The sequence below is a fragment of the Takifugu flavidus genome, chromosome 6 (genome assembly GCF_003711565.1).
Source record: "Takifugu flavidus isolate HTHZ2018 chromosome 6, ASM371156v2, whole genome shotgun sequence".
NCBI lineage: Eukaryota > Metazoa > Chordata > Actinopteri > Tetraodontiformes > Tetraodontidae > Takifugu > Takifugu flavidus.
Genome location: NC_079525.1, coordinates 7,624,925 through 7,651,140, shown reverse-complemented (window position 1 = coordinate 7,651,140; position 26,216 = coordinate 7,624,925). Strand labels below are relative to the sequence as shown.

Genomic DNA, 26,216 nt, shown 5'->3' with positions numbered 1-26,216 from the left:
CCACCTCCGACAGAGCTTTGATCGTGTTCCGAGGGCGGTAGGGGACATTGAGTCTGAATGGGCCATGTTCTGCTCCGCCATTGTCGAGGCGGCTGTCACGAGCAGTGGCTGCAAGGCCGCTGGTGCTGGTCGTGGCGGTAATCCCCGTACCCGATGGTGGACACCAGAGGTGAGGGGAACTGTCAAGCCGAAGAAAGAGGCCTACAGGTCATGGCTGGTCTGTGGGTCTCCGGAAGCAGCTGACCGGTACAGGTTGGCTAAGCGGGTTGCGGCCGCGACAGTCGCAGAGGCAAAAACTCGGGCATAGGAGGAGTTCAGTGAGGCTATGGAGGAAGACTTTCGGTCTGCACCGAGAAGATTCTGGCAAACTGTCCAACGCCTTAGGGGCGGCAGGCGGCAACTCGCCCACACCGTGTTAGGTGTGCGTGGGGAGCTGCTGACGTCTGCTGGGGCAATTATCCAGCCGTGGAAGGAATACTTCTAGGAGCTCCTCAATCCTACCAACACGTAACCTCAAGGTGGAACAGAGTCGGATGACCAGGAGGTGGACCATCCAATTTCCGGAGTGGAAGTTGCCGAGGTAGTGAAACAGCTGCCCGGCGGCGGAGCTCCGGAGCGGATAAGATCCGCCCGGGGTATCTTAAGGCTCTGGATGTTGTAGGGCTGTCCTGGTTGACACACCTCTGCAACATTGTGTGGACATCGGGGGCAGTGCCCTTGGACTGACAGACCGGGGTGGTGGTCCCTATTAAGAGTGGGGACGAGAGGGTCTGTTCCAACTATAGGGGGATCACACTCCTCAGCCTCCCTGGGAAAGTCTATGCCAGTGTGCTGGAAAAGAGGATTAGACTGATAGTCGAACCTTTAATCGAGGAGGAACAATGCGGGTTTCGACCCGGTCGTGGAACCACGGATCAGCTCTTTAGCCTTGCTGGGGTGCTTGAGGGGAGTAGGGAGTTTGCCCAACCAGTCCACATGTGCTTTGTGGACTTGGAAAAGGCTTATGACCGGGTCCCCAGGAGCATCCTGTGGGGGGTGCTCTGGGAGTAGAATTTTTAGGCACAGCCAGGGAATGGAGGGTGTCGAGTTCGGTGGGCGGAAGATCTCGTCGCTGCTTTTTGCGGATGACATAGTTCTTCTGGCCATCGAACAGGGACCTCCAACAAATGCTGGGACGGTTCGCGACTGAGTGTGAAGCGGCAGGGATGCGGATCAGCACCTCCAAGTCAGAGTCCATGGTCCTCGCTCGGAAAAAGGTAGAGTGCCTTCTCCGGGTCGGGGAGGAGGTCCTGCCCCAGGTGGAGGAGTTCAAGTATCTCTTCAAGTATATCTTGTTCACGAGTGAGGGTCGGATGGAACGGGAGATCGACAGGCGGATCGGAGCGGCGTCAGCAGTGATGCGGGCGCTTAACCAATCCGTCGTGGTGAAGAAGGAGCTGAGCCGGAAGGCAAAGCTCTCGATTTACCGGTCGATCTACGTCCCAGTCCTCACCTATGGCCATCATCACTGGGTGATGACTGAAAGAACGAGATCGCGGATACAAGCGGCGGAAATGAGTTTCCTCCGCAGGGTGGCCGGGCTCAGCATTAGAGATAGGGGGAGAAGCTCGGACATCCAGGAGGAGCTGACTCCACATCGAGAGGAGTCAGTTGGGGTGGCTCGGGCATCTGGCCAGGATGCCTTCCGGACGCCTCCCTTTAGAGGTGTTCCGGACATGTCCCACCGGGAGGCGGCCTCGTGGCCGGCCCAGGACTAGGTGGAGAGAATACATCTCTTGCCTGGCTTGGGAGTGGCTGGGGGTTCCCCCGGAGGAGCTGATGGAAGTGGCCGGGGAGAGGGCTGTCTGGGCATCCCTTCTGAAACTGCTGCCCCTGCGACCCGGATCCGGATACGCGGGAGAAAACGAAACAAAACAAAACATTTAAATACTTTCACTTATATAATTTATTTGGTAGGTGTTATACACAGTTATATTAATGCCATCATTCTGAAATTCTATTTCCTTCGGTATGCAGTTGCGCAGGTTGACCACTAGAGGCCAGAATAAAACAGCAGCCCGTGAGATAAGAAACGTGACGCAATGCTGGGGAGTGATACGGTGATATTGACGTTATACATGGGGTAAATTAGACCTTAAAGTAAATGTTTAAAATATATATCATTGCTGACATTTGACATAAATAAAAACATATTATCTCATCAATTTGTTTCAACTGCAGTTGAATTACTACTTTACTGCATTACTACATGGACACTTAAGTAATGTTATTACCTCACGTACAGCAGTATATTCTTTCATTTAACCGTCTAACTGAACTTGTGCTCTTAATACTACAGTATTAGTGATTTAATAATAGTGCCTAATAACTGTTCACACTAATCTGAGGAATTTATTTTTGAAACATTTGTTGATTTTATTAATATTAATTTGCGGTAACAGCACGTGACTGCGGTCCTCTGGCTGTGACGTCACACGCCTCCTCTTCCTCACTGAATCCAACATGGAGTAAGGAGGAGATGGGGCTCGTCCGGGATCATCATCACCGACACCAGCGTACCACTTACGGTCAACGCATTCCAGCCCGGGTCGGCGGTGGAGGAGGAGGAAGCGGTGTAGGGGGAAGAGGAGGAGGTGAGAGAAGAAGAAGAAGAAAAAAAGGCAAGAAGGTGGAGGAGGAGGTCGCGTCTGCGGATGCGCCGCTCCGGTAACAGAGGAGGAGCCGCAACAAAACAGAGGTTTGTGGAGGAGGTGAGGAGAGAGGACACAACAGATTATAGAAGAGTCGAGCGGAGGAGAACCGGATCTGGTTCTGGATCTAGATCTGGATCTGGATCTGACACCGCCTCCGCCGCGTTGCTGCTGAAGGGCGCGGAAACATGAAGACACCGCAGCGTGCGGCCGCGGCGAGAGCTGATTATTACCAGAGGTGAAACACAGGAAGATGAACGAGGACACGCGCCCAGACGAGTGAGTACCCCAAAACCTCCGTGCGCAAGCACACACACACACACAGACACACAACACACACACACACACACACACACACACGCACACACAGGTGCCACCGCCACCTCCGTGACTGAACATGTAGATGTGCTGATATGTTGTGAAGAGAATGGAGCCTCGTCCTCCCCTTCTTCATGTTGGGGTGACAGAAAGGAAGAGGTGCACATGGAGCAGGTGGAGGGGCTCCAAACATCAGTGTTGGTGCTTCTGAGGAGGCCTCAGTGACTCATCATCAGCATGTTACAGCTGATCTGTATTCACCACACACACACACACACACACACACACACACACACACACACACACAGACACATATATATATATATATTTAACACACAGTTTGGGTCTTTAACAGAATCAAGGTCCTGATTGAGTGTCCTCACACCTTCTTCAGCATGATAGAATTAAGCCCCGCCATCATTCGTAATCCTCCAACCTGAAAAAATAAATAGTCATGCTGGATATAATTTAAGATAAAAAATAACAACAATTTCACTTGTTGTCTTCCACCAACTGAGAATGTGGTCACTATGGTAACAGCCTACTGTCCAGTATGGCCCATGCTGCTTTCCCATCGTGGAAGGAGGTTGTCCTAATCGACCAAGGTGTTCTTATGTGTGTTCTTCCCTCCATCTTCATCATATGAAGAGAAATCCATAAAAACACACTGAGGACTTTTATTTTGAAAGAGTAAAGAGAGAAAACTGCATTGTTGAGCTTTATTTGATGAGGTTAATTGGTGGGTCTGGGGAACTGCTCAGGTTGTGAGGACACAATGTGCAGGTGCCCTGATGAAAGTGCTGCCTGCACGTCAACACATGAGTCACGCGTCCACGTGCAGCCACATAATAGACTTATAAAGAGTTTACTCATGATGCTTGTATTCAGATTCTTCTGTTCAGGTTTTCTTTTCAGGCTGAATTCCCACATTGGTGAACATTTCTGGACACATCAGTCAGCAACAGGTGTGAACAGGTGAACAGAGTCAGGGCCTCCACAGATGAGGCCCTATCAGCACTGGGTTTAACCCAGAAGCTCCAGTATCGCTGGTGGCTACAGTCACAGAAGCTGGTGCCCACCTGGACCCAGTCATCAGTTTTTAAATCTGTAAGGAGGCAGGTGAAGCTGCAGCTTAACTCCACCTTTACCTGGAGTCACCTGGCGGTCAGGTGAATGTTTGGTGAAGATGCTAATCTTCCCATTGGTGGACACCAGGAATGGTTCAGACACACACTTTGGCTCACAAGCCCCTCGCCCACAGCATGATCTCTTCTGTCTTTGCAGTGACAGCTACATTGTGCGTGTCAAAGCGTTGGTAATGACCAGGGACGACTCAAGCGGTGGCTGGCTGGCACAGGATGGATGCCTGAGCAGAGTGGGGGTCTGCAGGCTGCTACCGAGGGAACTGCTGGGAAAAAACACCTTCTTGATCCATGGAGAACGGCTCAAAGACAGGCAGGTAGGTGCTGGTAGGAGTTTGGAGTTTCAGGGGGGGTGAAGGTCCTGGAAGCACATCAGTCTCTCTTATCTGTTTATTTCAGGTGATTCTGGAGTGTTTCCTAAAGAAAGATCTGGTTTATACAAAGGCCACACCCACATTCCACCACTGGAGGGTGGACAATAGGAAGTGTGGCCTGACGTTCCAGAGTCCCGCTGATGCCAGAGCATTCGACCGGGGGGTGAGGAGGGCGCTGGAGGACCTGACGGAAGGTCAAAGTGCTTTACTGTTAGCATGATAGTTGTGTTGCGTGGGAGGGGCGTATCGACACCTGGGACCATATGAGTGGGTGTTGTGTTGTTGCTTCAGAATAATGTATTTATTCTGTAAATCCTGCTTTGGGCTTTGATGTTCTAGTCAACGCGCACAGATGAAAGGCGATATGAAGCTAACCATGCTGGCTAATGCTGCAGCAGCTGGATCTGACATGAATGATTTCACTTCCTGTGTTCTCCAGGGTCGACCACCTCCTCGTCAACGCTGCAGAACGAGGTGGAGCTCGGTGACGATGATGTCTTCACGGTGAGACTCCGCCCAGTTCTGATGGCTCAGACATTATTAAGATAGGGTTAGGGTTAGACCTCAGAACTGACCAGAACTCTTTGTTGTGTAGGGCACAGAGAACTTGGTCATGTGACTTCTTCTAACCTGTTGTGACCTGTGGACTTCAGGTTTGTCTCACTATCGTCTCCTCTGTTGTCCAGACGGCCACGGACAGCTCATCCAACTCATCTCAGAGGAGAGAGCCACTGGCCATGCACCCCCTGGCCCCACCCCACTTCTGCGAGGCCCGGCGGCACCAGTGCATTCTGGGGCATTTCTATGAGCAGCACTGGCCCTCGGAGCACCACTTCCTAGACCAGGTGAGACAGAACAAACCTCAGCTCTTCTCACCTGCTTATTTTTACACCAAAAAACCATCAGAAAGTTTTTAAAATGGTTTCCAGGTTTCTGCGGGTTTTTAGAAGTGTCACTCAAAACTGTGTTTACTGGTGATTTTACAGTGATGTTGTTTTCACTAGTTAGATATAAAATAAAATAGAGATCAAAAGAAGTCGCAAAGTCTCTGCTGTCTGACTGTTTGCCGTGCCCCTCCGTCTCTGCAGGGGCCGGACACGTTTCCACGTCATGTCAGCTTCCAGGTGGACGAGGAGGAAATCATACGCATCAACCCGGGAGAGCGAACCTGGCTCACGGGCTACGAGGATTACCGCCACGCCAACTGTACCTGGTACAAACTGCACCCAGACCACCGCGACGCCTATGTACACTTCACCAAGAGTGAGCCGCACAAACACAGTTACACATACCCGTACCCCCTGAGGTGCGATGTGCAGCGAGGCTGTGGTGGGAAACAGGACCGCATGGAGTTGAGCGATGGACCCAGGGCGGCGGTGACGCTGCAGCCGAGGGGGCTCCCGCACAAATGTGAGAGGCAGAAACAGGACAGCAAGCGCTCGCGCTGCATTTACTGTCAGGACATGTTCAGCCACCATGAAAATGGGCGGGGTCGCTGCCATGAGGCGCCGGACCCGATTCAGACCTGCATCAGACGGGTCAGCTTCATGTGGTGTGCCGACAGCATGCTGTACCACTGTATGTCAGACCCAGAGGGTGATTACTCCGACCCGTGCTCTTGCGACACCAGTGACCAGCGTTTCTGCCTCCGCTGGGCAGCGCTGGTGGGTCTGTCACTGCTGGCACCCTGTATGTGCTGCTACGCACCACTCAGGGCGTGCTACAGCTGCGGTGTGGCCTGTCACTGCTGCGGCGGTAAGCACAAAGCTGTGGGCTGAGCTAGCAAAAGACCCACTCCCCTCGCTGATGATGAACTAATGGGAGGAGATGACCAGTTGAGACTTTGTTCTTTGAAGAAAAACCCTGAATATTGAAGGGTATACACACACATAGACACACACACAGCTTTGTACTATTTGTCAGGTTTGTCATAGACATAATCATTCCCCAGTCCTTTACACTGACCCTGACTGTGATCCAACAAACACATGAAGAGTTTATTTTAAAGGATTTGTTACTGCAATAAAACATTTTTTCGTCAAACATAGGCAAGCTGCAGCATGACAGCATTGTTTCAGCCATAAAAAGTGTTAATTTCAGGGTGTGTGTGTTGGTTTACCGGCCTGAATTAGCAGATTTAGATTCCTCAGAACTCATCAAAATGTGATGTTAGAAGTCACAAACTCTAAGCATCGTTCCAACTTCCAACAGCAACATGGCTATCTGCACTAGCGTCCATTATGCTGCCAGGATTCTTCCCAGTGTTGTGTCAGTCAGACCAACAACATGAAGGAGACTAACATCCTGCCTGATCAACCCAATGAATTACATTAACAAGTAGACAGCACTAGTTTTTTTTAAAGTTATTTTTCATCTACAGAAAAAACAGTCAGAACGATCTCTAAGTCTGCTGACAGGGGGCAGAGCACCAGGCCACCTGAGAGGCCTCTGCTAACGAGGACATGCTAACACAGAAGTTAGCAACACAACATTTCTGTCACCAAAGACATTTTCACTTACAGGAAGAAAAAATGAGAAAAATCTGTTTACAGAAAATCTTTATGTTGCACTCATGCTAGGCTACTGTGTGTGCTGACTGGAGCTGCTTTTGCACCAGAGTGAGTTAGCGTCATGTCAGAGACAAATAGGATCCCTCACACTGAAACTGCAGTCAAACTACAACAAACCAGAGCAACACCCCACTGTCGTGAATGGGTTTTGGAGACATTTGTTGATGAACGTTAACATATTAATCTGAAGCTAAACCCACTGTGTAGCACTTTATGTTTTTAAATAAGCTCAGCAGTTGTGTGCATCTGTCCGTTCGACCTCTGTTGTGTTTTCTTACAGTCAAACATCACGATATCGCTGCCACCGGCTGTGTATACGAGCTGGGTTTACTTCTTCTCAGTGGCGAGAGAAGTGAACCAGCAACCATTTGTCTGATGGACACAGCTTCTTTGGCTCTGTGTTTATCTCAGCTGTAAATGAAAAGTGCCTGATGCCTCCTTTTCATTTAGGTCCTGATATTTTAGAAGACCATTTCTGTGTAAAGAAAAGCAAAGAAAATTTGAGTGGTTTGTCTTTTTTTATACATAATTCACATTTATACTTGTAAAAACAAATAGAGTATATATATGTGTATATGTATCAAGTGTATGATGTACATTTTCAGTTCTATTTTTTTATTGTTTCTAATATGATGGATGTAAAAAAAGACATGAATAAATACAAACACATCATCAGCAAACTATCAGAAGAGTGTTTCTGAGTCTCAAAGATGGGCACTCTGGTTACCCAAAACCAGAAGGAAATGTGTGTGTGTGTGTGTGTGTGTGTGTGTGTGTGTGTGTGTGTGTGTGTGTGTGTGTATCTGTAACATGAAAGGCAGAGAAATCTAAAATATTAATAAAATAGTAATACTGTGACATAGCAATCAAATTAAGTTTGACTCGTGCCTTCAGAAAAATCTCAAAATGAAATTATACGGATCGATTGATATATTATGTAACTTTCAACTTTACTTTTTAGATTAATCTGCAGATCATAAAGAAGCTTAGAGAAACATCTGAACCACTTAGAAAAATGTTGATTGTTGACCCGCCCCTGGACCAGAGCCTCAGAACACACCTGTCAACAAACACGGTGGTTTCTTCTACAATCAGCTCAGCTACAATCTTAGCCTAGCATCATTGTTGATGACTGACAGAACAAGACCAGAGAGAAGTTTCTCTTCAGTTCAGACAGAACCACTCCAACATTTTCCCTATACACAATATGTCATAGCAAGCTTACCACTAACAACCTGGGTCTAAACCAGGCCCAAACATTTGGTGACCAAAAGGGCAAAAGTTTGAAACCTGAAGAGGCAAAACTGGAAGCAGCTGGATGTAAAAAGCAAATGTGTGTTAACATTTTGGGCTGACACATCTCTTTAATTTTCTCTTATAGCTGCACACGTCCAGTAATTGGCTCCAAGGGTGATTGTCTCAAGTCCCCATCACTCCTGACTGCATCTCTGCACTATAAAAGATAGTAAACATAAAGACAACAAATGGTTAAATATGAAGACAAATTTACCATAACAACATAAACGCATCAGCAACTCTCAACTGGATCTGATTGGTAGCTGAACTGGCTGTTCTACCGTCGACTACTAGGGGGCAAACCAGGTATTTGGCTGCGGTTTCCTGGTCAGTGTCTGTGATGTAGCATCAGAACTGCAATCGTCGGGATCCAAACCAACTTCCAGATGATTATTATTTCATAATTATGGTGTTAATTTCTCAATACATGTTTTCTAATGAGAGGTTAGAGCTATGTTTTTTGTACAAATGACTCACACAGGCTAATGTAGAGCTAACACCGGAAACACGACACAAGGGTGTGGTACCTTCATAATAAAAGCATGACCCCCTCCTCCCAACACACACACACACACACACACACACACACACAAAATACATCAGGTGGAAAAAAACTAAAATACTAGAAAGATTTACTTAAAACTTCCCTGTCATGTTTCCTTTTCACACCAAACACCAAAAGTGTTCTGACACTAATTGGATGAGTTTATGTTATTTTAATGTTTAGAGTCTGATGGAAATTTGAATGGAGAATAATGTGGTTTGATTGGAAGATCCTGCGTCACACTTTATCAGTTAGACACAGCAGGAAAACTGAAACTCAAGTGTGTCTCCAAAAGAAGAAAAACAAGAGTTTTAGGACCCAGGTGAGTTTATTTGATAATTAATACATATTTACACAGGTAGGCTCCTTACACGTGTGTATAACTAGGTTCATCAAGTAAAATTTAAAAAATAAATCAGAAAAATAAACGATTAATCCTCCGTTTTAAGATCCAAAGCTTTAGAATCACTTTTGTTTTAATTTTGCGTTGATCTTGAGGATTCTAACATGCTAAGTTTATTTCTTATGTGGAGTTATTTCCCCAAAGCAGGGGGATGTTCTTTCACATTTATATTTACAGATAAACATCAACAAAGGCAACGTTCTGAGGACACAGATGAAAGTTAATCTCAAAGGATGTCCCTTCGTGTTGCTATTTAATATTAAACTCTCCTCTCCACTCCTCCTCCTCTCCAGTAGACCAGTGATGTTATTTCTTGTGTAGTTTTTCTGACCCCCGTATTCATCTACAGGTATCACCGCCTTCATAAGCTGTATGCTGACCTTCTGACCTCCGATCCCACTGACCCACCCAACCCGACTCTACTGGCAGCTTATTTTAATTGATATAATGTATTTCTATGTTCTACCTCTCCTCTCCTCTCCCTGTCCTCCCCCTTCTGCTCTCTCTCTACCCAGCCGGCCATCAGCAGGAGGGTCCTCCTATATGAGCCTGGTCCTGCTCAAGGTTTCTTCCTGTTTTACTGAACGACCTGAGCTATGGGTCAACACCTTCACCAGTGAGATAGTTGCTCAGTTCCGACAGAGAGTTCAGCAGGAAATCAGCAGCTCGCAGCAGCAGAGAGATGAGGCAGGAGACCTTCCCTGTGACCTCTGCTCTGGAACCAAGATGAAGGCCCTGAAGTTTTGCTTGTGATTTGTTTCCTTCTGTGAGACTCACCTGGGACCTCATCAGACTGTACCAAGCCTCCAGAAACATCAGCTGATCGACCCTGTGGTGAAACTGGAGGGCCGGATGTGTCTGAAGCACAATGCTCCGGATCTGTTCTGAAAGACCGACCAGACTTGTGTCATACGCACAGTCACCGGACACAATAGCCATGAGCTTGTTCTTCTGGGACAAGAATATAAATAAAAGAAGAGCAAGCTGCAAAAGCAAATCAAAGAGCTGGTCCATGTCCGACAAGAAAAATTCCATCGACCTCAGCCGGCGAAAGGCAGACAAGTTGACTGCAGAAGGTGTTCAGGTCTTCTTGTCTCTGATGGAGATGGTTGAGAAAGGCATGGAAAATCTGGTTGATTCGTTAGAAGAATCCCAGGGAATGGCCCAGCAAGTCTCTGGAAACCCCCTTCAAGGCCTCCAGAGACTCCAGTCCATGAACATCCACCGTGCACAAAACTAGCTGGGGGTCAGCTTCCACCCACCGTTGCTAGAGCGGAATGTGGTGAGAGCTGTGGCTCAGCTGGAGATGACGGTCAGCCAACAGATGAAGAGCGAGTTGAAGACCGTCCAGCACTATGCAGTCGATGTGACATTTGACCCCGAGACTGCTCATCCATGTTTGATCCTGTCTGATGATGGAAAACAGGTCAGTCTTGGAGATGAGAAGCAGAATCTGCTAGAGGACCCAAAAAGATTTTCCATCAATCCTTGTGTTCTGGGGAGGCAGAGATTTACCCCTGGGATGTTTTACTTTGAGGTTCAGGTCAAAGGGAAAAGCGTGGGACTTAGGTGTGGCCAGAGAGTCCATCAATGGGAAGGAGGATATCCCACTCAGTTCTGAGGATGGCTCCTGGGCATTACGGCTGAGGAAGAGGATGAAGTTCAATGCACTGAACGACCCTCCCAATCTGTCTGTACAGTATCTGAAGTCCAGACCCACCAGGATGGGATTACAACAAGGGCCTGGTCTCCTAGCTCTAATTTACTCCTTCACTGGCTGCTCATTCACTCAGAAACTCTACCTGTGCTTCAATCCTGGCTTGAAATATGGCTCCAAAAACTCTGCCCCTCTGGTCCTCCCCTCACCTGTCAGGCACTCTCAGTCCTGTTAAATCCATATTTGATCTATTTTAATCTGCACAGCATTCATGTCAGCTGCAGTTGTATTTCAATCTACCTGATTAGTGTGCTTCGCTCTTCTGTCTCAAAAAATACATTTATAAATCTGAAGCTGGTCCAAAACAACATTTGAATGTAAACAGCTACTATAATATCCATAAATTACCTTCTGCTATTGAAGGTTACATGGTCTTACTTTAACTCCCTGTCTTCTGTGCAGAACAGGAACCTGGAGCTTCAACAAATGTGAATGTCTGCTGCTGTGACCCACTCTTTGGTTCAGGAAATTCAGTTTCAGGTTCTGTAAAGCAGCCTGAGACATTATATTGGTTTAAATGCCATGTAAATATTAAAATTGAATTGATGATTAGAAAATTGATGACCACCTATTATGGCCACCAGTTCATTTCCCATGAATTGTCAGCGGTGTCATCATATCAATGTGATATTTCAACATGTATGAACCTGCTGAGGACTTTGATGAAAATAACTAATCTCTTCAATGTGTGGTTCTTCAGTACTTTAACAGCGTCTCAGTTTGTATTCGTACTGCGTTAACCCGCTACACAAACGCGTCGCCACTTGACTACATTACCCAAGATTCCTATCCCCTGGTATTTCCGCATAGGTATCGCTGACAGCCATATTTGATTCGATTATGTTCTGCTGGCTGCGACAACCAGTTTAGCCAATTCTTGACAGAGAAAACGGTATTTTTCTTCCCATCGAGTCCCACCCTGCAATTCATCTGTGACGAAATCCTGCTGTGTTTACAGTAACACCACTTTATCACCTGTAGTCAACGATGAATCCCGAATAGTAAGTGAGGATTTAGTGTAGTTTCTTTGACAGCTCCGCCTGAGCTGTCATTTTAGCAGAGAAAGCTAAGCTAACGTTAGCTTGTGGAGCGGACCGGTGGAGTGTTCAAAATGAACGTCAGCTTCTTTGTCTTCTCCGCTGCGGTAGCGAAGCTGTCCGATCGGTCGAATGACACTATTGACGTCGAGTATAAACCGCGTATGTCAACATTATTGCATCTAATATAACCGACTAAACTGATGTAATTAATGTGTAAATTCGACTTCAGCGTTTGTTAGCACCCTAAACAGAGTTAGCTGTAGCGGCTAATGTGCTAACGCGATAGCTACGTAATGTTACCTGACACTGTTGAGGATTTTGTTAAGATTGTTGCTCCGTTACAGACGGACTGACACCGTCAGCTATCAGTTTGTTCGACCACATGATGTGGAATTTTGATCCCTCATGAGGCGACAGGACGGTTATTTCAGTGGAATCTTCCCACCTTTAACAGGAAGTTACACAATTTTGTCCTGCTGTGGAGTTGGTTAGGTAACATCAAAGTTACGACAAAAAATACACTTCACACACTAAAACCAGAAGCAGATTAGACAAATGTGCAAGGTTTGGCCCCCTTTGAAGTATGACAGACATGTTTCGAAATGGTCACTTTATAAAGTGTTGAATCTATTCTCAAACCTGACAGAAGCACCCTGGGAGGCAGATTTAAAAATTCAACAGTTTGTTGAACATTACTTGGCTGTTCTACCTTATCTTCTTTGGCTGTATGTCCGTGGTGACGAGCTGTGTTGATGATTTTTACTACTTTGGTTGTCTTCACAGTGATTATTTATTCAAACTGCTCCTGATTGGTGACTCTGGTGTTGGAAAATCTTGTCTTCTTCTTCGATTTGCAGTGAGTGTCAGCTGTTTATTATAGTTTCCATGTTCCCTGTCGGTGCTGTCATCATTGATAACTACTTAGGCATTATATCTACCACCCAGACCCGCGTGTGTGCGTGTGCATGTGTTTGTTTCTGACAGGATGACACCTACACAGAGAGCTACATTAGCACTATTGGTGTGGACTTCAAGATCAGGACCATTGAGCTGGATGGAAAGACCATAAAACTTCAGATTGTGAGTTGGAACAGAGCTGTTAGCAGATAAGTGTTGCTAAATGTGTGTGTGTGTGTGTGTGCGTGCATGCGTGTGCGTGCATGCGTGTGCGTGCGTGCGTCGACTCACTGTGTCTGCTCTGGCTTCTCAGTGGGACACGGCTGGTCAGGAACGCTTCCGCACCATCACATCCAGTTACTACAGAGGAGCTCATGGCATTATTGTGGTTTATGACGTGACAGATCAGGTCAGTGCTGAAAAAAGTGATTAGAGAATCAGGTCCAGCTCTGGTGTGTTGATTAATCCTGTCAGGGAACTTTCAGTACGACCATTTATTTACTTGTGACCATAAAGCAGAAATGAAAGGGACACAAATATGAGTCCAACTGAAAAATCAAAACAAAATGAATAAAATCACGAAAAATAAGTCCTCAAAATCATTCTCCACACAGTTTTGAATTTTTCTTTACAAAATTGCACAACAGTCACAAACAAGCCAGTGAAATCCTGCAGAGACTCATTTAAAAATAAAACAAAGCATTTAGATATTTATAGCTGCAAAATTCTCCAAAAATAGCCTGAATGTTGCTGTCTGTCACTGAACGTCCTCACATGTGCCCCTCAGGAGTCTTTCAACAATGTTAAACAGTGGCTGCAGGAGATCGACCGTTATGCCAGCGAGAACGTGAACAAGCTGCTCGTGGGCAACAAGTGTGACCTCACCACAAAGAAGGTGGTGGACTACACCACAGCCAAGGTGAGCAGAGCTTCTCAGCTTCACCTTCATAAATCATCTTCATCCCTCATGAATTGTGTCAGTTCTGTCTGCTGGCTGAGAAACAACTTTGATCTTTGAACTCTGCGCTGACATCCTGGTGACCATCTCATGATGTCGGCAGAGTGGAGCGAGGAGGCGTAACATGGTTTTCTTCTGGTCTGCAGGAATTTGCTGACAACCTGGGGATCCCCTTTTTGGAGACTAGTGCCAAGAGTTCCACCAACGTGGAGCAGGCCTTTATGACCATGGCAGCGGAGATCAAAAAGAGGATGGGCCCCGGGGCCACTGCCGGGGCCTCGGAGAAGTCCAATGTCAAAATCCAGAGCAAGCCGGTCAACACCTCATCTGGAGGCTGCTGCTGAAAACACACACAACCCACAGACACACACAGACACAAAGTCATGCCCTGTATCCACCTGGAGTCAACACCAAACTCAGCATGATGGCGGTGTAAGTGTGTGTATGTGTGTGTGTGTGCGCGCACCAGATTCCCACCACATCATTTCAGAGTCAGCAGGATGTTCTGCCCCTCTGCAACCTCAGAACATGGGGCAGATGTTTCTAGCTTCACCAAAACACTCATACTGGGGAAAAAAGTACCATTTTTAGCAACATGTGATGAAAAAGGTGGAAATGATTTTTCTCCTTTTTTTCCATTCTTTCTTTTTTTGTTGAATGAGTCACTTTTCTAAAAACTTGATTTGGCTGCGGTGTGACGTGAAGACCTCACGCCCCCTACTCTTCTCAGATGTGAGCTTCAGATGCAGCACATGCTCACGACCAGCATCACGCATGTTAGAATCCGACACACGGTAAGGGGGCGGGTCCCAGTCCGCTCCAGAAATGCGCCAGTGCCTTTGTGGCGGGACAGTTCCATGACATTTCTGCCTTCTTGCCCCCTCCCTCGGTGGTGACGTCGTCACGGCTCCTCTTGTATGATAGCAGTGAACATTCCTGTATATATCTTTCTAGATGATGTGTGTATTTGGCCGTGCGTGCTGGCGTTCGTGTTTAGCATGTGCTACATTGGGAGACTGCGTTGGCCGTATTCCATCTGTGCTTAAGCAGCGGCACAACCCACCCCTTCCCAGAGGAATGAGCCCACCATCCCAGCTCCAGTAATCAATAAACTGTATATATTTATACATACAAATGTAAGAAGTGATTTGCAAATTGTAGAGAAACAAGTTAAACTAGCTGGAACCAGTAACCATGGCACGATTTATGGCTGCGGACATTTTTGTGGCACACTGTCGACTATTAAACAATGAAGGAGATCTTTGATAATTGCTCGTTCTGATGGTCTTTTTATTTACACCTACACTGTTCACTCTGCTGTTCATCTAACAGTAAATAAGATCAACACAAAGGTGCTGCAGGTGGGTGGGGGGTGATTCAGGGTGTTTGTGCATCACTGACCCTATTGAGGGGACCAGACCCATGTGTCACTGAGAAGGCTGCAGGATGTAAGAGCTTAACATTCACGGGTACACTCAGGAGCAGACCTCCTCCACATGGTCACTGTGGCTCAGGTCCAGTTTCAGAGCACCTGATGCTGCGTGAGGGGCCTAGAATCAGGAGCCTGATGAGCACGCAACATGTGATTTAGATCATTTTCTCTAAAGACAAAAAAGAAAACAAACTTCCACCAAAGTGATTACAGAAGGCTGAGTAAATTACAAGAAATTACCATAAAACAGCTGTTAAATGAACACAATAAAAGATTGTGCATGAATATAAACCATAAAGAAACAATTTGTGCCAAAGTTCTTAACTCTGCTGCATTTAGACAAAGCAGTAATGAGGTTAAAAATGTCAGTAAAGGCTGCCACATACTGGTGGAACACCCAAACTGCAGTCATTTGTTGCTAAAGCGGAAATGGGAACTACGGGTAGTATTAATTCCCCTTGTGCACTTCAACAAAACAGACTGCTTCTGACTGGACAGAACCGGTTCTGATTGTGCCCTGGTGGCACAGAATCACTGCCCTCACATGTCATTTCTGACATTTTATGATTTCATTTATGATGTTGGCTGGGCTCTCCCTTAGAGATAGGGTGAGAAGCTCTGCCATCCGGGAGGAGCTCGGAGTAGAGTCGCTGCTCCTCCGCGTTGAGAGGAGCCAGATGAGGTGGCTTGGGCACCTAGTTAGGATGCCCCCTGGGCGCCTCCCTGGTGAGGTGTTCAGGTCATGTCCCTCCGGTAGGAGACTCCCAGGAAGACCCAGGACACGTTGGCGAGACTATGTCTCTCGACTGGCCTGGGAACGCCTGGGGATCCCCCCTGATGAGCTGGAAGAAGTAGCTGGGGAGAGGGAAGTCTGGGCTTCTCTTCTTAGGCTGCTGCCCCCGCGACCCGATAAGCGGTATAGGATGGATGGATGGATGGATGGATGGATGGATGGATGGATGGATGGATGGATGGATGAATGGATGGATGGATGGATGGATGGATGGATGGATGGATGGCATTTATGATGTTACTGAAGACCTGCTGGTGCATCAGCACAACTGTGATGTAGACCCAGGCTCTGCAGGCTGTGGTTCAATGTCCAGCACTATTGCCATCACTCGTGTCTGGTTGCCCCTGAAACTGTTTTTACGGATGTGGCAACAAATCCAAATAACAAAAACACGATGAAGGATTGTGGTGGCCAGTTTTTTGGCTCATATCACTACACTCTGTGACTGGAGTTATTATTATTATTACCTTTATAATAGCATTTCTTATATTGAACTCATTTTTTCATCATTAGAAAATGAATTAAAATTTCTGGCCCACTTTTTATTAAATTGCAAAGTATAGAAAAAAACAAAGTAAACACCACATGGAAAACTAGTCATAATTCATATTTGAAAGATCTGTGCAAAAAATAAATTTTTAGATCAGTTGTTTTCAGTGCATTTTTAGCCACGAAACACCTTCGGCAAATTTGTTAAGGTGAAGCCTTGGGTGAAAATACCCCAAAATCTCATTTTTTGTCAACACACAGGACCTCATTAGCACAAGTGTTCTGAGAAGTTTCTATGAGTGTGACAGCAAAGAATCTGGACCCTTCTGTTCATGTGTTGGTTCAGGTTTGTTTTTGTATTCAATTTGCAAAGATTATACCCAAAACCACTGGTGTTTTTTTTTTTTTTTTGAGAAATCTCATGAGATTGATCCTGACAGGCTCCCAGACTTCAGACTCGGTTGAGTGCAAAAGGAATTACAGATATTAATTTATTTGTTGTGGATTGAGGAAATTCAGAGGGCTCCAGGAGCAAAGTGGAAAATAATAATGATTTTATTAGAGGTAAAGCAATCATGGCTGATGTGAGTCTAGGAGCAGCTTCAGAACAAGACAGTTTTTTTCTTCGGCTCTACTCTTAACCATCTGGAATCATCCTGATGTGATTTAATATCAGACGCCATAAAAGGCTGACACATTTACCTCAGGATGAGGTCATGACGCTGCCAAAGCATTCCCAATGATCAACATTTATGCAGCTTTCACAGCAGGTAAAACGAAAAAGCAGACAGAATAGAAAGCTAAAAAACACACCAACCCAGTGATGTTGACGCTCATCCCTCTCCAGTAACAACTGGAGGAAATAGCGCAAACCCTAACCCAAAACATCTACACTCAGGAGCCAAAACCCAGAACAAGTAAGGTTTTTTTTTCTCTACTGTCACTCCTGCAGGTCATTCTGTTATCGTCTGTCCATCTGTGTTGAGATAAATGGACCTGATTTTTAAGGCACACACATGTCTAAATAAGACCTTACAGCTCGTACAGAGTAAAACTAAGATCCATGAGGTCAAAATAACTGCCAGTAGAGCTCAGAGACAGCGATTAAGTTGCACACATCTGGACAAGGCTGAGCAAAGATCTGCGTGTCTCCATCAGCCTCAATCAGGTTGGGGGCTTTGATGAGAGAGGGAATAGAGCTCTGACTGAGCTCCACAGATCTGTGGAGTTGGAGAAAGTTTCAGGCCGCCGATCTCTGATGCAGATCAGCACCAAAACTCAGAACCAATGAAATATTCTCCTCAGAGATAGGCTCATGAACAGCAGGCCTGGCCTTTCAAAAACACACCTGAAGGACTTCCAGGCTGTGAGAAAGAATTTAAGATCTTTATTAATATTTTGGTACGCAATTAATTACTAATTATCCTTAATTTTTCAAAAAAAAACAACAACAAAACAACATGCAACCTAGAGTGCATATTAACTCATACCTCATGGGTTTAACAACCACTTGCGATGCACGGAGCAAAAATAATTGCTCTATGAAGAGATCTGGAAACAGTAAGTGCCGTTGAGGTTGAAGAGGTAAAGCAATCATGGCTGATGTGAGATTTTGCTGGCCAAATGGTGGTTCTGCAAAGATGGCGTCGGTCACCTGCTTCCACTGGCGCCCAAAAGACTCTTTCTCTTAGGCTAACATGGTGAAAGAGACGTCTAGAACTCAGCCAATAAATGGTTTGGGGCTACATAAATCAACTTTTTAAATTCCCTTAAATCATCATGTTCCCTTCTTCTATTAATGTTTTAATCCGAGTGCTGGTGTATTATTCTCGACATTGTGAACGCGCATCAGAGCAACGGGACCGAGCCTGTTCATTTGTGACCCATGAGCGCTACCCTGTGGTCTGTGATAATAACTGCAATGCTACATTCTCATATTTATGATTCTAAGTGAATAACTGCAGATCAACCTTTCCAGAAACCAATTTCTTGTATTGAAATTAAGGTATGAGAATGTGCACAAAAACTAAAACTTTCAACTATCATGGTGGCGTCTCCTTCGCCTCAGGTCTCGGTGCCCAGCCATGTCTCAGCTTGCCTCAGCTTGTTTATGTGTGTGGGTGTGTGTGTAAGTGTGTTGTATGCATGTGTGTGTGTCTGTCCTTTTCTTGATTCTGTTGTTCTCTTTGCTGTTTTTATCCTTTGTGAGGCACTTTGTGCTACCTAGCGTATGAAAAGTGCCATATAAATAAAGATTGATATTGATATTGATATTGATCATCCTCTCCGTAATTGTTGGTAGGTGAGATGTTAAAGGCACCAATTTATAATCTGCCAACCCCCGACCCATATTCAGAATCAGCAGATGTTAATAGAATCGCTGTTAAAACAGTAAAGTGCAGCAGCTTAAATTTAAGATTGACAAGAAATCATCGTTTCTGCTCAGACTCACCTTCAGTAGACAAGAGCTTCATTCCAGAGTAACAGATGGATGAGAAGATGAAAGATCTGATCAAAAATAAAACTCTTTGATGGTCTAAAACTGGAACCAGCCAAATAAAATAGCTTCAGATCTCATCCATTTTAATAAATTGCTGAATGAGCTGATGATTGAAGAGTTGAATTCCTCCTTGACACCCTGAATAAGTGCAGTTTTTAGTCTCCATTCTGCTTTTGTGTGACCTGCAGATCTTGATGAATTTGCCCTGATGGTCATGTGACATACAAACATCTGTTTCAGACATGCAGAGAGGCTTGAATCCATTGTCCAGGGTCAGTTTCAGCTGGTGTTGTAGCAGATCAGCGAGAGTGGACACGTTGACCTCTTAAGTGATGAGACAAACCTCCCCTGTGTGTCTTGATGTGATGCAATTTGTGATGCAATTTGTGATGCATCTGACCTTCTGTGTATCTCTGAGATCCAGGCGGTGGAAGGCTGGAGTCCTGCAGTCCTGACCTGCAGCACGACCCAGATCTGTGCTGTATGATGTTCTACAGTGGAATTTAGCTGCAGCTACACAAATACAGGCAGAAACCAGGAAACATTCTGGCTTGTTGAGTTTCCACGTGGATATGAAGATCCGAGGGTGCAGCAGTACTCAGACCGGGTTCAGTACCGTTGTTCGGAGAACATCTGTACTCTGAAGATCGAGGACCTTAGAGACTCAACTGTGTACAAAGTCAACTTCAAACCAGACCAACATTCTTTCAGCATTGGTTCACATGGAGTTCAGTTAACAGTCATAGGTCCTTATTCCATCCAGAGAACTTTTTGATCATGTGTGTTTCCATCTCTGAGATCATCTGTCTATGCTCAAATGTCTCACAGTTATAGAAATTCATATTACGAAGACAGTTATTCCTGTGCTGTGAAAGGACACAAGGACTTTCCATCTCCTTCAGTCTGTGAGTTCACACGAGCATCAAGCATCTGGAAAAGTAAATGTGTATTCCCTCATTGTGGCTGAAAATGATCCAAACTTGTTTCTTCTTTCAGGTGTTTATGATAACCACTGCAATGAGGTGACCTACAGCTCCAGCAGCATCTGTGCACCCAGAGGCTGAACACTGAAAATAGATTCTTCTTACAACAATTATGATGAATATTATGGATATAGCATATCTAAATCCTGGTTCAGGACTAAAGGTGGTCTCCAAGGACGGAGACGCTCTCTTGGGGACTCGAGTCCCAACCTAGCATCTGCAGGTTGTGTCCAGGTCTCCTCTCGGGGAGGATGTTCCACTCTGAGAATGAGGAACCTGACAGACAGTGACTCAGCTGAATATCAGTGGAAGGTTGGCAACTTTTGATGTACCGGTACACATTTTCTTGATGACATGTTCAGACATTTTTTTGGTTGCATGGTGACTCATCCTGTTGTTTCTGTCCATTAGATGTCATCTGATCCTGACCAGATCTTCACTGCTCTGCCTGGGTTTCCCTCAACAAATCAACTAGAGAAACAGTATATATGGCTCCTACAATTGTTAATAAATTAGATAACTGAGAACAGCAAGAATGCAAAAAAGTTAAATTCAGTGCTAACTGAGCTAGCTGTTCCCACCGAGAATAAGTGACGGGGTTCAGCATTTGCAGCACCAGTGGGATCAGAAACCGTCAGCTTATTTATCAGAAAACAAATATTGAATAAAATAATTCCAGATATCACATAAGATAAAGCTTCGAAGGGAATCTTTCCCTCCTTCAAGGTTTGAGTTCTCAGGGGCACCAGAACCTCCATATGCTGGTCTAATCCATGCCAGGTGCTGCTGTCCACTCTGATTAGTGGATGGTGACGTTGGGAGGCCTCCACCACACAGATTACAGGAACAACCGAGACACTCTGAGCGCTTGATCTCAAAACTGCAGCTGAAGGTTTGGTGCCACTTTCATGGATGAACGTCTGACCAGGTTGATAAAAGCGTTACTGTTTTAAACTGCACATTTAACCACGTCATTACAGCAAGAAATTCTTGTTCCACCTTGCCTGATATTTGTGCGCAATGGTCAAATGTTAGCCAGTGAAGGCTAATATCTCTGCTAATGTATTCAGTATTTGTCTGGTGATTCAAACGTTTCTTCGAATGTAAACAGTTTTATGGTGTATTTTAAATGTGTAAAGGGGATCAACGAATCAGAGCAAATAAAAAAACCTCAGATTGAAAAGCTCTAATCTACCAGAACACATTTTAGATTTAATGAATGATCTCTCATAGAAACAGTAGTTTTAAATTGAGCACAATAGTGTGATCTACACATACACTTTCATGTAAATTAGTAATTAAATAAATAATGATGCCATAGTCAGATTTGAATGTGACTGTAAGGTTCTGTGATGAGCCAGAATCACATGGGAATGTAAACATGGGTGGCTGATAAGCCCCGCCCATCTGACCACATCAAACCCACAATCAGAAGCAGTTTGGGTGTTTATCTGATGTCAGAGCTCTGCTCGCCAAGCAGGCAGGTGATCTTCCTCCACCACGTCTCTGACAGACTTTTCATCTTGTCAGGCGTCTTCTTCCTCAGTGTCTGTCTCTGCTGTTCAAAGCTGCAAATGTCCGTCTGCTGGATGCTGGCCAGAATGGCTGCGTCAAACACATCCTTCAGGTTCTTCTGGGTCAGCGCCGAACACTCAGAAAAGCTAACGGCTCCAAGTTCCTGCGCCAGCTGGCGGCCCTCCTCCATACTGACTGGTTGCTCGTGGTTCTGGGCCAGGTTTATCAGCACCTGGACGTCCTCCCTCTGGTCCAACTGGGTGCCGACGAGGACCAATGGCGCGCCGGGACAGTGCTGGTGGATTTCCGGGAACCACCTATTGATCAAGTTGCGGAACGAGCAGGGTCGAACCACGCTGTAGCAGAGGAGGAAGACGTCTGCGTTCTTGTAGCACAGAGGCCGGAGACGCTCCAGCTCATCCTTCAGGAAGCCAGAAACAAAGAAGGTTCTGGTTAAAACCAAAATCTGGCAACAACCGTCCGTCTGTTCTGGTGGCACCGAAGACAGTTAGGCCAACGGTGATCCCTGACAAGCACCCCGGCTGACATCTACAAAGGTGAAGCGACCATCTGAAGGGTGAAGTTCCTGGGGGGGAACTAACAGATCCACAGACAGAAGGACTGACAAGTCCTTGCTGATCACTGGCTCACTTACATTTACTGATCCACCAACCAGCCCCCATTTCTATCAGCAGCAAGAAATGAAAAAGATGTTAAAGAAAAGAAGAGAGGATGTGCAGGTGAATCACATTCTGGTCTTTTATTGGTAGTTTTCAACTCACCTGTCCCGCCGTGTCACACAGCTGCAGCCTGACTGGTTTTCCATCAACCACGACCATCACTGCGGACAAAGAGAGCTCTGATATTTCCTTCAAACTATAACAGAAAGCTTAAGATCAACGTCGCTGCCTTTGACCTGCTCATTGGGTCAAAGGTTACCTGTGAAGTTGTCAAAGGCAGTGGGAACATAGTCCGTCGGGTATCCGTTGGTGGTGTAGCTGACGACGAGGCTGGTCTTGCCCACCGCTCCGTCCCCGACCAGTACGCAATTGACCCGTCGCTCAGGCGCAGAACTGGACCGCCGCCGCTTCACACTCAATGGGAAGTCCTTCAAGCGGCGATGCGGCACCGGCGGGGCGTCCCTGCTGCACACCGGTTCGGACACATGCCGCGCGTACTTCTGTCTGCCTGCTTCGGGAAGCATGGCTGTGTGCAGTCTGATGGTTCAGAGATCCCCCATCCTCCTTTCCGCCCGGGCCCTTCTGCAGCTGGTCGTGTGTGCGCTTGCTGCGAGGCTCTGCGGAGATTTGATGCGCGCACTGGTGCGAGTGCCGCCTTTCTCTGGGCAGCCAGAGCTCCTGATTGGGGCACTGTCTTCATCTGCTGTAAGAAGCTTACGAGTAGAGCACTATCTGAAGCTCCAGAGCTTTCCAAGTGAAATGAACTAATCTGACTGGGCCTTTATCCCGCAGCACGGCTGCCTCTTTAGGCAATTAATACACATGAAGGCTCTCAAATGAATATCTCATATAGCCGATGTCGTCATTTGAATCTCATTACTGAAGCTCAACAAAGACAAATTACTCTGGCCAAACCTCTAATCAAGTTTAACTATCACGGGACGGTTTCCATGAGGCGGTGTCCACGTCACAAGTGGTCACGGAATGAATCCTAACCCAAGAGACAAAACAGTGAGGGTAAAGGTCACTGGCAGGACCAGAGGCCACAAAGAAGAAGAGGATTTTTTTTTGATTTTTACAAAAACACTTTATTTACAATTTACACAGGGACACAAAACTCCCTGTTTAGAAACACACAGAATAACAATAAATAAATAAATAAATAATAGGGAACAGCAAATATAATTCATCCCACAAGGGGTTGTAGAAACAACAAATTGTTCTCTGTGACAGTGCATAATATATCTTTGTGGCACCATACATTGTGGAATTGGCTGAGGTCATTTATCATTTTATAAAAGTCAAACTCCCTACGCCTACAACGAACGTTACTGCGCCACACAGAGGCGGCCTCACAATCTCTAGATTTAGCGATCATGCCCGTGAGCCGCCTCGCCCCGCACACCTGTTGTGCATCAGGACACTAATGAGCACTCTTCTTAATCCCCGGAGGCACACCTGCTCTCTGCCAGATTGTTATTCGTTCCCGATGACTTTCCAGCGATTTTCTGTTTGCCTGCCTGCCCGGTTCCGACCTTGCCTGTTCCTGACCATTCTGTTTCCTGCTCCCCTGTAAACTCTGTCTGCCTCTGCCCGATCTCGACCTTGCCTGTCCCCGACTATTCTGTTCTGCTCGCTCCCCGGAACTCCCGGTCCTCTGCAGGACGTCGACTGCTGGTGCTCCGCCAGGGAGAGAGGTCTGTGTCAGATTACTCTATTGACTTCCGCACCCTGGCCAGCCGGAGCCAGTGGAGCCCTGCCGTGTTAGTGGACACTTTCCTACACAGATTAGCAGCCCACATTAAGAACGCAATGGTGGCCTATGACGTCCCCAGCTCGCTGGATGGGGCCATTGACTTAGCAACCCGGGTGGACCTGAGGGTTCAGGCTCGTCTGCGGGAGAGAGCTCCGGACAGGCCCGGTAACAATGCTGCTGCAGGGCAACCACCGGGAGGAAATACACTTCCACATCCTGGAGGGAGCGTACTTTCCCTTGGTCCTGGGCTACCCGTGGCTCCGCCGTCACAACCCGCAACTCGACTGGGAGACAGGAGAGATCCTGGGGTGGGGAACTGAGTGTCATCGGTCCTGCCTGGCGCCAGCCGGAGGGGGACCTCGGCGCCTGATGTCACGCCCCGGATCTGGCCCCGGGGTTCCAGAGCAGTACCACGACCTCGCTGAGGTGTTCAGCAAGGCCCGGGCAACCATACGACTGTGCGATTGACCTCCTCCCAGGCACCGCACCACCCAAGGGAAGACTCTACTCCCTCTCTGAACCAGAGCGAAAGGCCATGGAGGAGTACATCTCCAGTTCTCTGTCTGCCGGGCTGATCCGGCCGTCCTCCTCTCCCGCAGGTGCCGGGTTCTTCTTTGTAGAGAAAAAAGATAAGTCTCTGCGACCCTGCATCGACTACCAGGGCCTCAACGACATTACCATGAAGAACCGGTATCCGCTGCCTCTTGTTGCCTCCGCCTTTGAACTGCTGTCGGGGGCTGTCCCTTGAGGGGGGGGCTCTGTCACAGCTGCGGGCAATCATGCCCGTGAGCCACCTCGCCCCACACACCTGTTGTGCATCAGGACACTAATGAGCACTCTTCTTAATCCCCAGAGGCACACCTGCTCCCTGCCAGATCATTATTCGTTCCCGATGACTTTCCAGCGTTTTCCTGTTTGCCTGCCTGCCCGGTTCTGACCTTGCCTGTTCCTGACCATTCTGTTTAGCCTGCTCCCCTGTAAACTCTGTCTGCCTTCTGCCCGATCTTGACCTTGCCTGTCCCCGACTATTCTGTTCTGCTCGCTCCCCGGTGAATCCTGTCTGTTGTCTGTGTCCGACAATAAAGCGGTGTTCAGCCAGACTTGTGTGTCGCATTTGGGTTCTTATCTGGTTCCTGACAGTACGATCTGGCCAGTAATGAACCCAGCGCACAACCCGTCCCCACTGGACTGACTGGAACGGATTGAGGGAATCATTCAGCTGCACGAGGAGGCGGGGGCGGCTGTTGCCTCGGAGACGAGACGCGCTGCGAGGCGAACGAGCGGCGCGCGTCGCAGAGCCTCCGGTCGGCTCAGCCGCTGTCTGCGCGCCTGGAACCGGCGGCGCCTACTGCTTCTTCCATACCTGCGTCAGCTCCTGTAATTCTGCAGCAGGGCCCCGAACCTCGTGTTGGCGAACCCGAAGCGCTACGAGGTAATCCGGAGTCCTGCGAGGCCTTTGTGGTGAATTGCTCCCTGCTGTTTTCCCTGCAGCCCCGCACGTTCGCTACTGAGGCAGCCAAGGTAGCGTACACCATCACACATCTCACGGGACGGGCATGGCTCTGGGGAACGGCCGAGTGGGAGCGTCAATCGGAGGCCTGCTCACTTTCTCCGCTTTTGCTTCCGAGCTCCGCAAGGTGTTCAGGCAGGGGAACTCCCGGTCCTCTGCAGGACGTCGACTGCTGGCGCTCCGCCAGGGAGAGAGGTCTGTGTCAGATTACTCTATTGATTCCGCACCCTGGCCAGCCGGAGCCAGTGGAGCCCTGCCGTGTTAGTGGACACTTTCCTACACAGATTAGCAGCCCACATTAAGAACGCAATGGTGGCCTATGACGTCCCCAGCTCGCTGGATGGGGCCATTGACTTAGCAACCCGGGTGGACCTGAGGGTTCAGCTCGTCTGCGGGAGAGAGCTCCGGACGGCCCTGTAACAATGCTGCTGCAGGCAAACCACCGGGAGGAAATACACTTCCACATCCTGGAGGGAGCGTACTTTCCCTTGGTCCTGGCTACCCCGTGGCCCGCCGTCCACAACCCGCACTCGACTGGGAGACAGAGAGATCCTGGGGTGGGGAACTGAGTGTCATCGGTCCTGCCTGGCGCCAGCCCGGAGGGGGACC

At 47.3% G+C, this 26,216-nt stretch overlaps 3 protein-coding genes and 2 pseudogenes across 3 annotated transcripts; 4 read left to right on the top strand and 1 right to left on the bottom strand.

Moving 5' to 3' along the window:
• Positions 1–2,477: 2,477 nt before the first annotated feature.
• Positions 2,478–7,777, top strand: spred2a (sprouty related EVH1 domain containing 2a). The gene is made up of 7 exons (XM_057036053.1): positions 2,478–2,736; positions 2,823–2,969; positions 4,293–4,467; positions 4,550–4,718; positions 4,964–5,028; positions 5,211–5,369; positions 5,613–7,777. The coding sequence occupies exons 2-7, from the start codon at positions 2,944–2,946 to the stop codon at positions 6,300–6,302; spliced, it is 1,284 nt and encodes a 427-aa protein (XP_056892033.1). The 5' UTR covers positions 2,478–2,736; positions 2,823–2,943; the 3' UTR covers positions 6,303–7,777.
• Positions 7,778–9,712: 1,935 nt separating this feature from the next.
• On the top strand, positions 9,713–10,577 carry LOC130527517 (tripartite motif-containing protein 29-like; annotated as a pseudogene).
• Positions 10,578–10,641: 64 nt separating this feature from the next.
• On the top strand, positions 10,642–11,739 carry LOC130527527 (E3 ubiquitin-protein ligase TRIM21-like; annotated as a pseudogene).
• A 124-nt stretch (positions 11,740–11,863) lies between these two features.
• On the top strand, positions 11,864–15,218 carry LOC130527526 (ras-related protein ORAB-1). The gene is made up of 6 exons (XM_057036158.1): positions 11,864–12,055; positions 12,878–12,950; positions 13,079–13,174; positions 13,305–13,400; positions 13,779–13,910; positions 14,096–15,218. The coding sequence occupies exons 1-6, from the start codon at positions 12,042–12,044 to the stop codon at positions 14,291–14,293; spliced, it is 609 nt and encodes a 202-aa protein (XP_056892138.1). The 5' UTR covers positions 11,864–12,041; the 3' UTR covers positions 14,294–15,218.
• Positions 15,219–21,338: 6,120 nt separating this feature from the next.
• LOC130527513 (rho-related GTP-binding protein RhoU-like) lies at positions 21,339–23,886 on the bottom strand. Its single transcript, XM_057036127.1, has 4 exons — positions 22,601–23,886; positions 22,444–22,502; positions 22,317–22,346; positions 21,339–22,082 (listed from the first exon to the last, which is right to left on the bottom strand). Exons 1-4 carry the CDS (start codon positions 22,863–22,865, stop codon positions 21,594–21,596), a joined length of 843 nt encoding a protein of 280 aa, XP_056892107.1. The 5' UTR covers positions 22,866–23,886; the 3' UTR covers positions 21,339–21,593.
• Between the last annotated feature and the right edge of the window lie 2,330 nt (positions 23,887–26,216).

What these genes read in the sequence shown, in the direction of transcription:
- LOC130527513 (XM_057036127.1), bottom strand. Translation starts at nt 22,865, where the DNA reads ATGCTTCCCGAAGCAGGCAGACAGAAGTACGCGCGGCATGTGTCCGAA. An exon ending in TGCCTTTGACAACTTCACAG is followed by an intron (nt 22,503 to 22,600) that starts GTAACCTTTGAC and finishes CTTTGTCCGCAG; the next exon opens with TGATGGTCGTGGTTGATGGA. An exon ending in TGTGTGACACGGCGGGACAG is followed by an intron (nt 22,347 to 22,443) that starts GTGAGTTGAAAA and finishes TGCTGCTGATAG; the next exon opens with AAATGGGGGCTGGTTGGTGG.
- LOC130527526 (XM_057036158.1), top strand. An exon ending in GTCTTCTTCTTCGATTTGCA is followed by an intron (nt 12,951 to 13,078) that starts GTGAGTGTCAGC and finishes TGTTTCTGACAG; the next exon opens with GATGACACCTACACAGAGAG. An exon ending in TGGACTACACCACAGCCAAG is followed by an intron (nt 13,911 to 14,095) that starts GTGAGCAGAGCT and finishes TCTGGTCTGCAG; the next exon opens with GAATTTGCTGACAACCTGGG.
- spred2a (XM_057036053.1), top strand. Translation starts at nt 2,944, where the DNA reads ATGAACGAGGACACGCGCCCAGACGA. An exon ending in GAGGACACGCGCCCAGACGA is followed by an intron (nt 2,970 to 4,292) that starts GTGAGTACCCCA and finishes CTGTCTTTGCAG; the next exon opens with TGACAGCTACATTGTGCGTG. An exon ending in GTGACGATGATGTCTTCACG is followed by an intron (nt 5,029 to 5,210) that starts GTGAGACTCCGC and finishes TCTGTTGTCCAG; the next exon opens with ACGGCCACGGACAGCTCATC.